Genomic DNA, 15,936 nt, shown 5'->3' with positions numbered 1-15,936 from the left:
CAGCTTTTTCACAGCACAGCACCGCTATCCATGTGACAGGAACAGCATTATCAACTTCTATATAACTCTTATTAATATACTCTATTTTATTTCTTTGAGCCTATAACTGTTTCTTAGAATATATGTGATCAATGAACTTGCAGATATTTCCTTCCAAGGATGACGTTAGAGATGAGCGAGCACCCAAATGCTCGGGTCCGCGTTATTAGAGTCGAGCTTTTCGTAAAATTCGAGAGCTCTGCTTGAGTAACAAATCCCATTGACTACAATGGGAGACTCACCAGAGTATGTTCGCTCAACTCTAGTTGACGTCCTCCCACTTTGGGTCTGGTTATCATTGTTGTTTCTTATTGGGGTCCTCAGAATGTTTATTAAATATGAACCCCTTTTTTCTGCAGTTATTGAACTTCCAGTTTTTATTCTTTGTGAATTCTCTATTCTCCTTTTTACCTCTAAGAAAGGACCTCTGCAGCCTAGGAAAATTGGGGAATTGGCAAACCACTTCTTTCTGACCAAACCTTTTTTAGGATTGCAACTAAGGCTGCGCCAAATAAAAATTCTCCTTGGTAAGGGAAAGCGCATCATTTCTTCTTTGAAGCCAAATCTCCTCCAGTATAATGCCCGTCTAGTGAAATCTGAGAGGGCAGCCACCCTGGCACCGCAATAAAATCTATTGTTTTAAATTTCTCATTCTAAAGCGCCATTTAGACACAACGATTATCGCTCAAAAGTAGCTTAAAAGCCGTCTTTTGAGCGATAATCGTTGCATGTAAATGTGCCACCAATCTTTAAGTTTTCTGCTGAACAACGCTTTTCGGTTCGGCTTGAAATCCGTTGTTCAGCAGAACAGCTGATAAGACAGACCACCCACTGTGCTCAGCCCATAACAGCTGATAACATTGTATCAGCTGTTCTTAGCTGTCAGCCCTGCCAGCAGAACAAAAGTAATTTATTCAGAGAACAGTAGGCGGTCCTCTGAATAAATTCAGCTCCCAGGCTACTTATTGGTACTAATAGGCATTAGTACCAATTAGTTGATTATGCAAAATGATATCTTAAAAGCCAGCTCTTATGCAATCATCTTTGTGTCTAAATGGGCCTTAACTGGTCTAAGCATACTTTTAGAGATCTAGCTACCAAAGTGTCCGCTGCACACCATTTAAATGGAGAAGTAGAAGTTTTCTACTTCTTTAAGTACACCTTTGCCCATCTAATCATGGGATCCTTAAGGGAAACAAGATCTTCACAAGAGCAGTGCAGATTTTATCTAAATTTTTGCAACCAGAGCACCAATTTTTGGTGGGTCTTTTGCCAGATAACCTCCTCCTTTTTTAAATGGCACACACTCTCGCTCACAATCTAGGAGCAAAATATTTTTATCAGTACGCTTATCTATTTTATTATTTGGTACTTTTATATAGTCCTCAATAGGGCAAACTCTTGGGCATCTGGGCCTAGGGTTATCAAACCTTTTTGTCTTGAATAGATCTTACTTCTCAAATTATACTTCTTTAATGTCATCAACCTTCATTCTTGTCCAAAATAGAAAGAAGTCACAGCGGCACTACCAAACTACCACACCAGTGGGAGGTAACTGAGATTAAGATGCAAAGCTTCACCAGAAAGGGACCAGACTCCAATGATCCCACTTAATCCATGTAGTATAAATAAGCAAAAGTGAGCAGCATCACGAGTGTCTTCAGTAAAACTGCATTCGAATGATGCCCCTTTATTCACTCCATAGTAGACAAAACAGCACAACGTTTCAACCCACGCAGGGGTCTTTTTCAAGTGCTTGTTCTGTCTGCTTTTAGCAATAAAGCCATATCTTTGAACTGAAAAAGTGGTCTGCTTGCCTCTCTTCAGAGGCCAGAGAAAATGTCTATACACCTGTATGCATCAGTCTTCAGCTGCTGACAGAAGCCAGCAAGCAGCGAAGACGGCCAAAGGGCCACAAGGCTGGGTGAGCGCTGTAGCTCCCTTTTTAGAGCAAACCATAGGAGTCTCCGTGATCACCAGGACCCCACTGATCAAAACTTTTGATATGTCAGAGCGACATGTCAAAAGTTTGTAGAAACGGCAGAAGTGCAGTTATTCTTTAAAATAAGAACCAGTGATGTCCACCGCTGAGGTCGGCTGCACCAGGAAACCTCTAATATTAAAAACAAAACACAACTTACTGTAGATCTTCAAAGTGTTCTTGTTCTAAACTCCAGATTTCCTCTACTTGAACTCCTTGACAACCTGTACAAAAAAAAATAAAACATTGACTGACTAATCTCAGACAAGAAAGGACACAGTAAGAACAAGTAATCAATTATCTTCCATTCCCTCCTCATATTAATCCAAGTCTGGGCAAAACTTGACATAACTGGGGTTTCTTTGGGAGGCATAAGTTAGAGGTGTATCATTTCCCAAGGAGAGCACCTAGAAGGCGAGTGAGGAGACTTTTAAGATCATCCATGCTCCTCTGGAAAATATGCAAATAGGGAAGATGGAACAATACCTCTGCAGCGCTACCTATTGGATGGCAGCATTCCTGCAAGTCAATGTCCGACTCTTTACACATGCCCTAGCATTGATTGGGAATTGAAAACCAAGCCAGAATCCATACACAGACAGCCGTTTCGGGGTGTTTGCCCCTCAGTGTACAGTAGGACTCCAGTTTGGTTTTCAATTCCCAATCATTGTTATAAAGACCTGTATAAAGGGTCAGACATTGATTTGCAGGAATGCTGCCATCCAATAGGTGGCGCTGCAGAGCTATTGTTCCATGTACCTTATTTGCATACATCTCCCAGGAGGAGAATGCATGGTCTTACAAGTCTCCTCACTTACCTTCTCAGTGCTCTCCTTAAAAAGAGATAATACCCTTCCCGAACTCTGTCACAGGCATCTCACTAACCAAGCCAGAACCCTACTGCACCCTGATGAGGGGCAATCACCCCGAAACAGTTGTCTGTGTATGGATTCTGGCTTGGTTTTCAATTCCCAATCATTGTTAAGACTTGTATAAATGGTCGGATATTGTTTTGCAGGAATGCTGTCATACAATAGGTGGCGCTGCAGAGGTATTGTTCCATCTTTCTTATTTGGGAGGCAAATCGCACCTTATATAGACAACCTGATTTTTTTCTTTTTTTTTGCTTTCTTGTCCCTGCAAATATGTTGATCTGTCTAATTTTAAAATAGACTACCAAGTCAGAGGCATTTAATATGACAAAAAACGAAGTAGAGAAACGGAATTATGACTGAAGTGCGAACGCAGATGTGAACTGAGCCTTCGGGCTCTCACGTGACCATATCATGTGTGCAGGTTGTGTGCGCGTAATATGCAGTCCAAATCTTTATATTACTTCCAACTGTGCTTCATACATACCGTGCGAAAAAGAACGCGGCAGAAGTAAAAGAGACAGGATTGGCCACAGACAGAACCAGGGTCTACTGAGTTCCCCATCTGCCTCATATTTTTGTCCTGCGCATCTGAGGAATATTCTGAGCCCTACGACCCAGACATCGGAACACTTCTTGGGCTATTGCAGTGTACTCCCACTTTAAGCCCTCTATATGGAGACAACTGTTAATACTTCATATATTTTCAGCAGACCTGATGGATCCCCTCCTTTCCGTTTGTTCCTTGGTCAGGTCTGTGACCTATTTGGATGCATGGAAACGATGATCATCTTGGCAGGTTTGCTTTCTGTGGAGGGTTGGAATGGGGGTTCTCCGTAAACTAAGGGGTTTACACCGGATACACGAGTTTCCTTAAAGGAGATGTCCCGCGCCGAAACGGGTTTTTTTTTTTTTAAACCCCCCCCCCGTTCGGCGCGAGACAACCCCGATGCAGGGGTTAAAAAAACCACCCGCACAGCGCTTACCTGAATCCCGGCGCTCCGGTGACTTCAATACTCACCGCTGAAGATGGCCTCTTCCTCCGTGGACCGCAGCTCTTCTGTGCGGTCCACTGCCGATTCCAGCCTCCTGATTGGCTGGAATCGGCACGTGACGGGGCGGAGCTACACGGAGCTACACGGAGCCCCATAGAGAACAGCAGAAGACCCGGACTGCGCAAGCGCGGCTAATTTGGCCATCGGAGGCCAAAAATTAGTCGGCACCATGGAGACCAGGACGCTAGCAACGGAGCAGGTAAGTAAAAAACTTTTTATAACTTCTGTATGGCTCATAATTAATGCACAATGTATATTACAAAGTGCATTATTATGGCCATACAGAAGTGTATAACCCCACTTGCTGCCTCGGGACATCTCCTTTAATGTACTTTGTCTTGGTTCTTTTACCTTTGATTGGGGACTCCTGAGAGGATACAGGGACCACATACACGGTGTTTCACTGTATATACGACGTGACGGGACATGGGGTTTTCCAGGTTTTGGTTCATATAACTTATGCCTACTAAGGTTTAATGCCTTACATGTTTGCATTTGAATATGTGCCTTATGAGATAGCTTTACAGGTTACTAGCCGCATCCCGTAGGGTAGGAAGGCTTCTCTACTAGAAAGCCCGCTTACCAATTGGTTGCAGATTTAAAATACTTGGTGCTCAATCCTATATTTTCCACGCTTATATTTTAACTAACTTTCTACTCCATTCCTTACTTTCATCCGATTCCTTTGTACCCCCTCCCATCCCTCTTCCTTTTCCTATTGTGAATGGCAGCTATAAAACTCAGCTCACTTAATGTACAGAGACCTAATGGCCGCCAAAACAATCCCAAGTTCTCTACCACATGCAGGGAGTTCAGGTACATTTACTGCAGGAGACACACAAGTGGGCCATATCCCAATATACGGGATCATTAATATGAGCATTGGTTCCACAGCAGCGATCCCGAGTCTCGTTCGGGTGGGCTGTCTATTGCTCTACGTGAATCCCTAGCCCAAAGTTTGATAAACACCAAGACACACGGGGCCGCTTTGCATTTATTGAATTTACTAATCAGATCACCCAAGGTTACTATAGCTAACTGGAATGTCCCAAATCAGCATCAGGTAGCAGCCTGCCATTCCTTTTTGGATGAGCTGATCAAGTTTGCTGAAGGGGTGCTTGTCATCGGAGGGAACTATAACTTTACCTTGAACCCTAGCATTGATACCTCGACGGGCCGCAGCTCAGTCCCAACTAGGCATATAAGATCTCTCAAACCTTCAATTAGTAGACATCATTTCTACACCCCCAAGACAAAGATTATACTTTCTACTCAAACTAGCATAATTCATAGAATAGGTCATATCTTGGCACCTCTTGGTCTCTATTGGGGATATAGTTTGGTTGGACTATGTTCTGATATTTTTGAGTCTCTTTCTCCCAGACGGGAAGGGGGGGGGGCTATCAATGGTCTTATTGATTAAATGATAACTTTTTTGAATGGCACTGTGCGCATTGCTGACATCAAAGCACATACCAATCTCTTTATTGAGACTCATGCTTCAGAGAGTACATCTACACCGACTCAATGGGAAGCACTGAAGGGTGTCCTTATGGGCATTTTAATAAAACAGGTGACGAGTCTTAAGACAGAAAGGCCAATTCAGGTATCTCACCTCCTCGAAAAAAAAAGACACACAGTTGAAACCTCACACTAACAGACCCTAACCTTGGCCATTTTGGCAGACCCGGTCGGGGCCAGGAGAGAACTCCAATCTAAGCTGGACCAGAAATATCCCAGAGATCAATGCAAGCGATTTTACTAAGAATATTGTAATAAAGGAGGTGTCAAGGCTTACACCCACAATCTCTTGTTCCAGTCAGCAGCTCTCTCCGCTAGGCTATCCAGGATTTGGACAGTTCCTTGCTGAAACCCAGCCTTGTTCTATGTTCCCTTGCTCCTGCTAAATCCACTTCCTGTCTCTGTTCTGCTACTAATTACTAAATACAAGCCTAGCCCTGCTACTCCTTCAGGCCTCATGTCCACGGGGAAAATCAGGCCCGCTACGGATTCTCCATGGATCGGCAAGCGGATGTGCTCGGCACGTCGGCAGCGAGCATGCGCCGGGCCGAAGAAAGAAGATCTGGCCGCGAAGAAGGGAAGACCTGCACGGTCCGCTGCGGATAAGTTTATTCTTATTTTAGGTCTCACGCGGATCCAGACGGCTTCCATAGAAGCCTGTGGGAGCCGCCCGCGCGGGAAACCCGCACCTAAATGGAGCATGTCCATTTTTTTTCATGCTCCATATTTTTTTTTTATTAACTTTTATTGACCATCCACAGGTATATATCTACCCACGGGTGGTCAATGCATCCCTATGGGATGCGGATCCGCGTGGGGGTGATCCGCTGCGGATTTAAAATCATCTTTTCCCCATGGACATGAGGCCTCAGTGCGCGATTATTGTAACTATTTCAGCAGCAACTAACCCCTTTCCTGGCTAGGGTCTTCTCTGCAGTCTCTCCAAAGACCCCCAATAGTGTCCTGCCTAAACCTGGCAAGGACCCCACAATTTCTACTAACTACAGACCCATATCTCTGATACATGTGGATGTCAAATTGTTCTTCAAAACACTGGCTAATAGGCGGAATTTTATGGGGGGAATAAAATAGGATTTTTGTTTTTCCACTTTTAACTCCTTGGACTTGCAGCCATTTTTGGTGATAATTAAAAGCACTCAAAAATTATCCCAAGTGATTGTTTTTTCATGATAAATGTGCTTTATTAGTGGTAAATGTGTCAATAGGTTTTGTGATTATTTCTAAAAAAATTCTAAATTTACAGATAATTACACAATTTCCAAATGTTTGAAGAGACAGATACCCACACCACATGAAACGCTTAACAGCCTTGGCAACATGTCCACTCTATGCTGCATCATTTTCTAAGCCTTCTTTTATGTCTTGGGATGTCAGAAAGCTTAGTATAGAGACAATTTATCTAACTTGATGAAAATATTCAAAAACCCACTTTTTTAAAGAACTAAATTCAGTTGTGAAGTGTAGTCATATTTGGAGGCCAGTCCCTAGAAGTAAGGCCCATCACCGCCAGTGATGTAATTAACAGCAGTAGGCCAGCTGCCATAACCATCAGAGCCCCTCGATCAGATGGCGGGAGTGCCCATGGGGTGCGGGAGCCACGTCCCTCTCCAAATCCCACAGATGACGCTGTGGTGTTATATTGCTGGCATCAGACCTAGCTCCAATCCAGTGGAGGCAGTGCACGTATGGCAGTTTACACAAAGACCTTAGGGCTACAACATACATGTACATCCCAGGTCAATGAGAGGTTAATATTTTTTTTTTTTTTACTTATTTAAAAATTTTATTAAAACTTTTTTCAACGTTTTTTTAGTCCCTATGGGAGATTTGAACTTGCAATCAATTGTATTATATAATGAAACGTTTCAATATTGCAGTGTATAATAACTTACAATGTTGCCTTTTAAGCCCTGCCACATAGAGGCTTAACAAGCAGACAAGCATGGCAGCCCTGCGAGCCTTCACCTATGGGGCATCGGAGGGCGCCCCTCCAGCTATATGTGTAGATGTGTAGTCAGCTTTGACTGCAGCATCTAAATAGTTATAGGGGGTAATCCAGGAACATACGTCAGCCTGTGGCAGTAAAATAACAGAGCTCGTACTGCCCCTTCCACGCCGCTACCCGCTTGTCTTCACTTCACAGTGTAGGGAGCTGGCGCTGACGTCCATGATAAAGAGTCAACCAAATCATTGGCTTCGTTCAGCCGGTGAACAGTTGCAGCGCCCCCTGTGACCGAGTGTTGGGTCGTCTTCACTTCCCTCCTGCAAGTGATGTTCAGCAAGGACCACCAGAAAACCGGCAGCAGTGGGAGTAAGAGCCGACTACTACTAGTAGTCCTCTGATAACCCCTGTACCTACCGTAACCAGAGGCAACGCCAATCTGGGCAGATGCTGGCAGCTGTTAGCTCCTGAGCCCGCTGCATACACCCTTCCCAACCGGATAATGCAGTCAGGAAGGGGTTAAGTATATACGCAGATATGCGTATTGAAAAACAGCCCATACACAATGTATTGTGTATGGACACCGTGTCATACGCAGCCCGTACAAGCGTACAAGGCTCGCACCACGTGGTACGCAGAGAAATAGAGCATGCTGCGCATCATTTCTGGTGCGTATCGATACGCCGCGTCCACACGGCGCGGTGCAGGGAGCAATGAAAGTCTACTGACTCCATTCACCGCATGGATGTTTATGGCGGACATGCTCGGCGTGTGGGGCTCCCTTAGGCCGGCGTCACACAGGCGCACCTGTATTTGCGCGTGCATGAGCGAAGCATTCTTGCGGAGCGGATAATGTTTTTGTGCCTGCATTGGCGTATCTTACTGTGCTCTTCCCACACACAAGGCACGGACATTCGCACGCGCCAAACAAGTACACACTGAGTGAAATGACCAATTAGTCCAATGACTTCCAGACGTATTGGTTTTTTTGCGCAATTGTGCAGTGTTTCACGCATCTCAGGCCTCATGGCCACGGGTGGGGACCCCTGCGTACCTGTGCCTTGCAGGCTGCAGTGTCCGCACGGACCTCGCTACCTCGTTGTCACGGCTTGTTGTCGGATGCACAGTACAGGGTTTTTTCTGTTTTTTTAAAAACTCCGGCTTTCCCGCGGGATCTGTGGCCCGTCCGCAGTGTCAGCTGTGGATTGGACTGACTTCCATAGAAATCCATCCGTGCGGGATCCGCAGTGAAATGGGGCATGCTGCGCTTTGTTTTTCAGACCAAAAGGTCCACAAATGAAATCATCATGCTTTTCATCCATTTGCGGACGGCCCACGCATCCCCCGCAGACGGCCCACGCATCCCCCGCAGACGGCCCACGCATCCCCCGCAGACGGCCCACGCATCCCCCGCAGACGGCCCACGCCTCCCCCGCAGACGGCCCACGCCTCCCCCGCAGACGGCCCACGCCTCCCCCGCAGACGGCCCACGCCTCCCCCGCAGACGGCCCACGCCTCCCCCGCAGACGGCCCACGCCTCCCCCGCAGACGGCCCACGCCTCCCCCGCAGACGGCCCACGCCTCCCCCGCAGACGGCCCACGCCTCCCCCGCAGACGGCCCACGCCTCCCCCGCAGACGGCCCACGCCTCCCCCGCAGACGGCCCACGCATCCCCCGCAGACGGCCCACGCATCCCCCGCAGACGGCCCACGCATCCCCCGCAGACGGCCCACGCCTCCCCCGCAGACGGCCCACGCCTCCCCCGCAGACGGCCCACGCCTCCCCCGCAGACGGCCCACGCCTCCCCCGCAGACGGCCCACGCCTCCCCCGCAGACGGCCCACGCCTCCCCCGCAGACGGCCCACGCCTCCCCCGCAGACGGCCCACGCCTCCCCCGCAGACGGCCCACGCCTCCCCCGCAGACGGCCCACGCCTCCCCCGCAGACGGCCCACGCCTCCCCCGCAGACGGCCCACGCCTCCCCCGCAGACGGCCCACGCCTCCCCCGCAGACGGCCCACGCCTCCCCCGCAGACGGCCCACGCCTCCCCCGCAGACGGCCCACGCCTCCCCCGCAGACGGCCCACGCCTCCCCCGCAGACGGCCCACGCCTCCCCCGCAGACGGCCCACGCCTCCCCCGCAGACGGCCCACGCCTCCCCCGCAGACGGCCCACGCCTCCCCCGCAGACGGCCCACGCCTCCCCCGCAGACGGCCCACGCCTCCCCCGCAGACGCCTGGATTTGCAGATGCCCCGCACGGGTTCCACAAATCAAATCCACCCATGAACATTGGGCCTCAGAGTGACTTGGTGTACACATGCGCAGGGAGATGGCGCACGCTGCAGGTTTTTTTTGTGCAAGCAAAATACACGCATGTAAACAAACTGCGGGTTCTGGTCGCGGCGCGTCCAAATTTTGTGTATATAAATATGTTCGCCCTAAAAGAACTACAGCAAAAAAAAAAAAAAAGGGAAAAGGTAAAACACAGCGGCGTCATAACTGTACGGAGGCTGGCTGTCCACGGCATGCCGCCATTCTCCGCAGTGAGCCTACCAATTAGATAAGCCGCAGAGACCTGTCAGCCCTCCTCCCCCGTGGGGGAACATCACTAGCGGTATTCCATCGCCACTGCGGACAGGCGGCCTTACAAAATAAAGTGAGTCCTACTGCGGCGTGTACACCGCAAAAAAAAAATCTGATAGTAATGCGCGGTATTTTACCATTCTCCCCCCCTCTAAGAAAATTTTTAAATGTTTTTTTTTCATCATTAACAACAACCACCCTCCGGCAGCTGCGCCATGGATAAAAGAAAAAAATGGATTTTTATGCAGCGGGAAAGGCCGTAATAAAAAAAAAAAGGGTCTGCGTCTTCAGGCCTCGGCTGCACGGACGGATCTGCATTGCGTATCACACATATATCCGCACAATGCGGTAAATGGCCTCCATGAACTACACAGATTTTCATCGCTCCCCTCCCCCTTACACTTGTTGCATCGGTTATGCACGCAGCGTGAGCTATCGTACCGCGTATCACACGCCTACCACCCTGTATTGTATGGGTGCGGCAGATACATCTACATGAAGTATGTGCAGGGTTTGTTTTCACGCATGTTGCTAGGATACGTGAATAATAAGAGCGCAGGAAGCGTCTGCCGGACGGCATGCGGAAAATACGCCATATGCATGCGCAAAAACACAATATGTCGCAATCCCATATGTCAGTAAACCCTGCAATCTTTACAGGCTGCTCTCATCCGCGTATACGGGGCGGGAGGAGGATCCTGCAGATATCACACGGGCTACAGCAGATACGGGCGCTGCAGGAAGCTCCCGCACTGCATGGGCTAATATCCCAGCAGGTATCGCGATATCCGCCGCCGCCATCGCTGCAGAGGAGGTTACGCACCGAAGCCTTTGATGAGCTCGGTAAAGACGCCGGGGTCGCTCTCCATCAGGCACCATTCTCCAGCACTGCCCGCCATCTCTGGTCGCTCCGCCGCAGTCCGCGCACGGCTCCCCTGACCATGTGTACTACTGAGTCACTCCGGCGGCGGCCACTAGAGGCCGCACTCTCCCGCCGCCTTCCTGTCTCCAGCAATGCAGCCCTGTGACGTCATCACATGCACAGCTATAGCTGCTCGGCCGGTGTGAGCGCCGCCCTGCGGGCTGTCTGTAGCCTGCAGCTAATAGGATGTAATGGATGTGTCTGCAGGAGGGGCAGCAAAGGGGACGGACAGCCTGTTCCGGTAACCAGGGGAAGACTAGCAGCAGCGGACCGGGACTTCTGCCCGCTCTTCCCTCTACATTTCTGGCTTCTACTTCCGGGTTGAAAGGTTTTATTTATTAAATTATTTACGGTTCAGAGCGTCACATGACCAGTCCGTCACGTGACTGTATAACAGTTTAAACTGGCCAGGACGGTGTAGCCTGCAGGTCGGTGAGGACGGGGATCCATTATGGTGGCTTTATTGTTCAGCTAATAGGCAGTATTTCCCCAACTCCAATCCTCCCAGCCGGTCAGGTCTACAATATGTCTGACGTGCGTATGGTAATTGCGTATAACGTGCATGGAATACGCTGTACCATTATCATGCTGCCGCTCACATGACCAGCGTGTATTATGCCTGCAACAAAAATGGCAGCATGTTCTATCTTGGCGCCTATTACGCGCACATACATGCCAAGATAGTGCATGACAATGGGCGCCCGTACGCAGTGTTGGTGCGTGCCGCACGCATATATCTCGCAGTGCATGTGCTCCCAGATACGGTCGTGTGAGCCCGGCGTTATAGGGAGAGGTAACATCGGAGGCACGGATAAGACCCATGGGGTACTATGGGAGTCCTGCCCTGTGGGGGAGTGGAGTTTGGGAGACATGGGGTTAAAAGTATGCGTTTAAGGCCGTTTTCATACAGCTCGTGCAAGATTTGCGCGTTCTGAGATGCACAAATACGAAATCCATTCTGGGTCCGATACATGAGCGATGTTTTCTCATCACGGTGCCGGAAAAATAGCGGCATTTCGTATATATTCGTGTCCCTCGGAACGCATCACATATTGTTTTCAGTGGGGCATTTAAACACATCGGATGCCATACGACGCGAGGTTTCCCATTAGAAACACTCGCCAATCCGACGCAGCGGAAAGCTGCCCCTTCAGGACCGCTACTTCCCAGGAGTAGTACAAGTTCGTCGCCGTACGCCAGGGCACCGCCACCTCCACGTGACCCCCCTTCCCCTCAGCGTCTTACGCTTACGGCCTTAGAGGAGGACTATTGGCTTCTGCCTCACAGGAGGTTTTTGCCGTTCTCTGCAGTAACCTTACAGGATAAAGCGCTGAGCGGGACGGACGCCTGTTAACCCTTATATACCCCGTTACTAGGACATATATCAGCCGCGCTTCTGGATATTGTGGCCAGCCGGACTCGGGGCATCATAATTCACAACTGTTTTTATTTTGCAGATGGAAGGTGGGCCTCTGAATCCGTCCCCCGGTGGTCTTCTGCACCTGTCTGACTTGGGCCTCATGCAGTCAACCGGGTCGGATCCTGCAGCAGGATGTGAGCTGTGCCTCTGCAGTGCTCCCGGCGTCTCCCCGCTCTGCGATGTGCTGGCGCATGCGCAGAGTGGATACGGCGCGTCACTAGTGACGTTTCTGTGCTGGCCTCTGCGAGGCTCGCATAGAAATAGGACATGCCGCGATTTGTTTACAGTGCGAGATTTCATGCCGTCAAATCGCTGCGGTCTGCATAGGATTGCATTATCGAATGCAATCGTATGGCAGCGGGCACGGGCGGAAATTCTGCGGGAAATCCCGCCGCAGAATTTCCGCCCGTGTGCAGGGGGCCTAAGGCTGGGCTGACACAAGCAGGTCAGATTCTGGCTGTGAGTCCGGTCAGTGACCCTATGTTCCTCAGTTAAGGGTGAATGCCCACGAGCGGCTTTTCATCGCGTTTCCCGCACGTGAATTCCACAGTGGCAAGGTTCTATTGAAGTTAATAGCTTTCTGCCTGCCAACGCGCACATGCGGATTTCTACCGCAAACTTGTCTCATTTCCATACAGGTAGCCTTCATTAATGAAAGAGCAGGTGTCTCTAATAAAGTGGCCATTCAAGTGTAACGTAAGAGCCGTACTCTTTAATAAACTTTTAGATTCAAGACAAGTTAAACTGCATTCATTGTAAAGTACAATTTACAAAAATACTCCGCTTCTACCTACATGGTAACTATGAACTACTCAACACTAGAGATGAGCGAGCATACTCGCTAAGGGCAGTTGCTCGAGCAAGTATTGCCCTTAGGGAGTACCTTCCTGCTCGGGAGCAAAGATTTGGCTGCCGGCGGCGGGTGGGGAGAGCAGGGAGGAGCGGAGGGGAGATCTCTCTCTCCCCCTCCCCCCCGCTCCCCCCTGCTCACTGACGCAACTCACCTGTCCTCCGTGCCGGCACCCGAACCTTTGCTCCCGAGCAGGGAGATACTCGCTAAGGTCAATGCTCGCTCATCTCTACTCAACACCTAAGTTCTCATATATTCCTCCTATTTCACTAGAACTCTGGATTTCACATTCTGACAGATTTATATTCACATATATTTCCATTCGAATGCTGGGTTCATACACGGCGTAATTGCTGTGGAATGTCCGTGCAGACTTTCTGCACGGAAATACCGCCCGCATTTGCAAAAATCTCGTTCACACACTGCGGCCAATCTGTTGCGGCTCAACCGCGCTGAAACTGACGTGTCGCAGAATTCAAATCCGCGGCGTGTCAATTCTTTCCCCGTTTCCGGGGCGGCCTCTCTCCTCCCTATGGAGAGAGATAGCCGCAGCGGAATGCCGACAGCAAAGCTGCTCCAAAACTCGCGTCGAAAGCCCGCAGGTTTTGAAGCTGCATTTCTCCCGTGGAAATCTCGTGGAATTCCTGCGCAGTCACTGTGAGATTTCCACAGGATTTCGGTCCTGTGTGAACCCAGCCTAAGAGTTAATGTATTTGTAACAGTTGTATTTGTAACCCGCTTTCTCTTGTGCAGGATGGAGGTGGTGGTTGTAGTTCTCTTTCTGGTCCCATCGGTGTTCTCACGACTGACTGCTCGGGACTACTGTGTACTGGGTGCCGGCCCCGGAGGACTGCAAATTGCAACGTTTCTCAAAGAGGCTGGAAGGGATTACATTGTATTTGAACGCAATCAGGGACCTGGTAGCTTCTTCAATTCTCTTCCGCGGCATCGGAAGTTAATCAGCATAAACAAACGCTTCACAGGACGCGCGAACAAGGAGTTTAACTTTCGCCACGACTGGAACTCGCTACTGAGTGGGGATGAGCGGCTACGGTTCTATCATTACTCCCATGACTTCTTCCCCCATGCGGATGACATGGTGAGATATCTCCAGAACTTTAGTTCTGCTCTCAATGTCCACTATGGCAGAGAAATCAAAAACGTTAGAATGAAATCCGACCCTGAAGCCTGGCATGGTCAATACTTTGTCCTAGAGGATCAAACGGGACGGGAAGACCTGTGCAAGTAAGCAGAAACCAGTTACCTATCCTATATAAAAGACACAGAGCTGAGGGGGAAATCTGATTAGCAGCCCAAAGAGGACCCATCGCCTCACCCTACCGGTCATTTTTATATTGCAACTCAATAAACATCCCCAGAGTAACAGTTTTTTTTAGTGGGGCCTATTAAAAATACCCTATTTCGCTGCTTTGGTCTTTTTTTATTAAAGCAGTAATTGATCAATAAGCATTATTAAATGCTTACATAGTGTCAAAGCCTGGCCCACGTGACCCTGGGGTCGGTGTATGCACCCTGTCGTTTGGTGCTGGCTGCCGATAAGTGAATAACCTATCTGCAACATAGAGCCCATTGTGCTCTATGGTCCCGGATATACCCGCAGCCCATACGCAACTACATTGTGTACGGGCTGTGGGTACCCGCGTCATCGCTAAGTGACGGTGTGGGAAATAAAAACAAAAACTGTGTACTGCGCATGACCGCCCGTGTAAGTACGCAGTTATGTGCAGTACATTACACGGCCGTACGCAGCGCCACGGCCGGCACACAGCTGGGATCCGCTGCGGGCCTCCGTAAGCGGATTCCACATCCGGCCGTGTGAGCCCGGGGTTATTCAGATGACTATCTGTAATACGTAATTTACAAGAAGCCCCGGGAACGCTCGCCTTCCTGCAGTTCCAGGAGCAGCTTGATGAGCGTCTTCTGTGTGAGACTGCTGCACCGCAGCAAGATTACAAAGCCTCACAGAGCGCCACTTTTCACACCCCATCCCTGCCACTGAGGTCACGAAATACCCCCCAAAAAAGTGCCACTGAGGAGGCAGGATATCCGGTTTTATTGCCCCATGTGCCCATCCCAACCGGGCCTCTGTAATTACCCCTGTCTTTGGACATACCACACAGTTTACATTATTACTTTTAGATTTAGTATATTATGGCCACAATGGGTATGTCTCTGAACATGGGACAGACAGGGGATCCATTTTGGGGTGAACGTCTTCGTTTATATGTGTGCTGTACAAAAAAAACTTTTTAAAATGACACAATTGCGAAAATATGAAAATCATGATTTTTTTCCCTTCTGCTTTGCTTAGATTCATTCAAAAACTTTGGGGTCAAAAAACACAATACATCCCTAGATGAATTTATTAAGGGATCTAGTTTTCAAAACAGGGTCATTTGTGGGGGTTCTCCATTGGCTCAAGGGCTCTACAAGTGGGCAATGGGGCCTAAATCACCTTCAAGAAAAATGTCTGTTCTGAAAACCACTGGCTGCTCCTTTCCTCCTTTCGGTTTGGACCCCGTTATACATATAGACAGAAGATTAGGGCCACAGTGGGTATGCTTCTGAACACAGGACAAGCTTCGGTATTCATTTTGTGGGGTAAATCCTCATTTTCATGTGAACTAGAGGAAAGAAATCTACCTTTAAGATGACATATTTGCAAAAAATATGAAATTTTATTTTTTCTCCTCTAAATTGCATTAATTCC

The 15,936-nt window shown here is 49.0% G+C and overlaps 2 protein-coding genes across 4 annotated transcripts in view; one reads left to right on the top strand and one right to left on the bottom strand.

Annotated features, from left to right (window-relative positions):
• The window catches only part of UCHL5 (ubiquitin C-terminal hydrolase L5), a 32,343-nt gene extending 21,226 nt beyond the window's left edge, over positions 1 to 11,117 (bottom strand). The window contains exons 1-2 of the mRNA XM_066597049.1: positions 10,837 to 11,117; positions 2,181 to 2,244 (exon numbers count right to left, since the gene is read on the bottom strand). Coding sequence (XP_066453146.1) covers positions 2,181 to 2,244; positions 10,837 to 10,912 — 140 coding nt within the window. The 5' untranslated portion in view covers positions 10,913 to 11,117. The remainder of the gene's footprint in view (positions 1 to 2,180; positions 2,245 to 10,836) is intronic.
• The window catches only part of FOXRED2 (FAD dependent oxidoreductase domain containing 2), a 33,216-nt gene continuing 28,390 nt past the window's right edge, over positions 11,111 to 15,936 (top strand). The window contains exons 1-2 of one of the 3 annotated variants that reach the window (XM_066597047.1): positions 11,111 to 11,263; positions 13,959 to 14,450. In XM_066597047.1, coding sequence (XP_066453144.1) covers positions 13,960 to 14,450 — 491 coding nt within the window. In that variant the 5' untranslated portion in view covers positions 11,111 to 11,263; position 13,959. Of the gene's footprint in view, positions 11,264 to 11,326; positions 11,364 to 13,027; positions 13,052 to 13,958; positions 14,451 to 15,936 lie in introns of those variants that run through there. The other 2 variants (XM_066597046.1, XM_066597048.1) reach the window with 2 other exon arrangements.

Source organism: Eleutherodactylus coqui, chromosome 3 (genome assembly GCF_035609145.1).
Source record: "Eleutherodactylus coqui strain aEleCoq1 chromosome 3, aEleCoq1.hap1, whole genome shotgun sequence".
NCBI classification, from domain to species: Eukaryota; Metazoa; Chordata; class Amphibia; order Anura; family Eleutherodactylidae; genus Eleutherodactylus; species Eleutherodactylus coqui.
The sequence above is the reverse complement of the archived record's forward strand: the minus strand, read 5'-3'. Positions and strand labels throughout refer to the sequence as shown.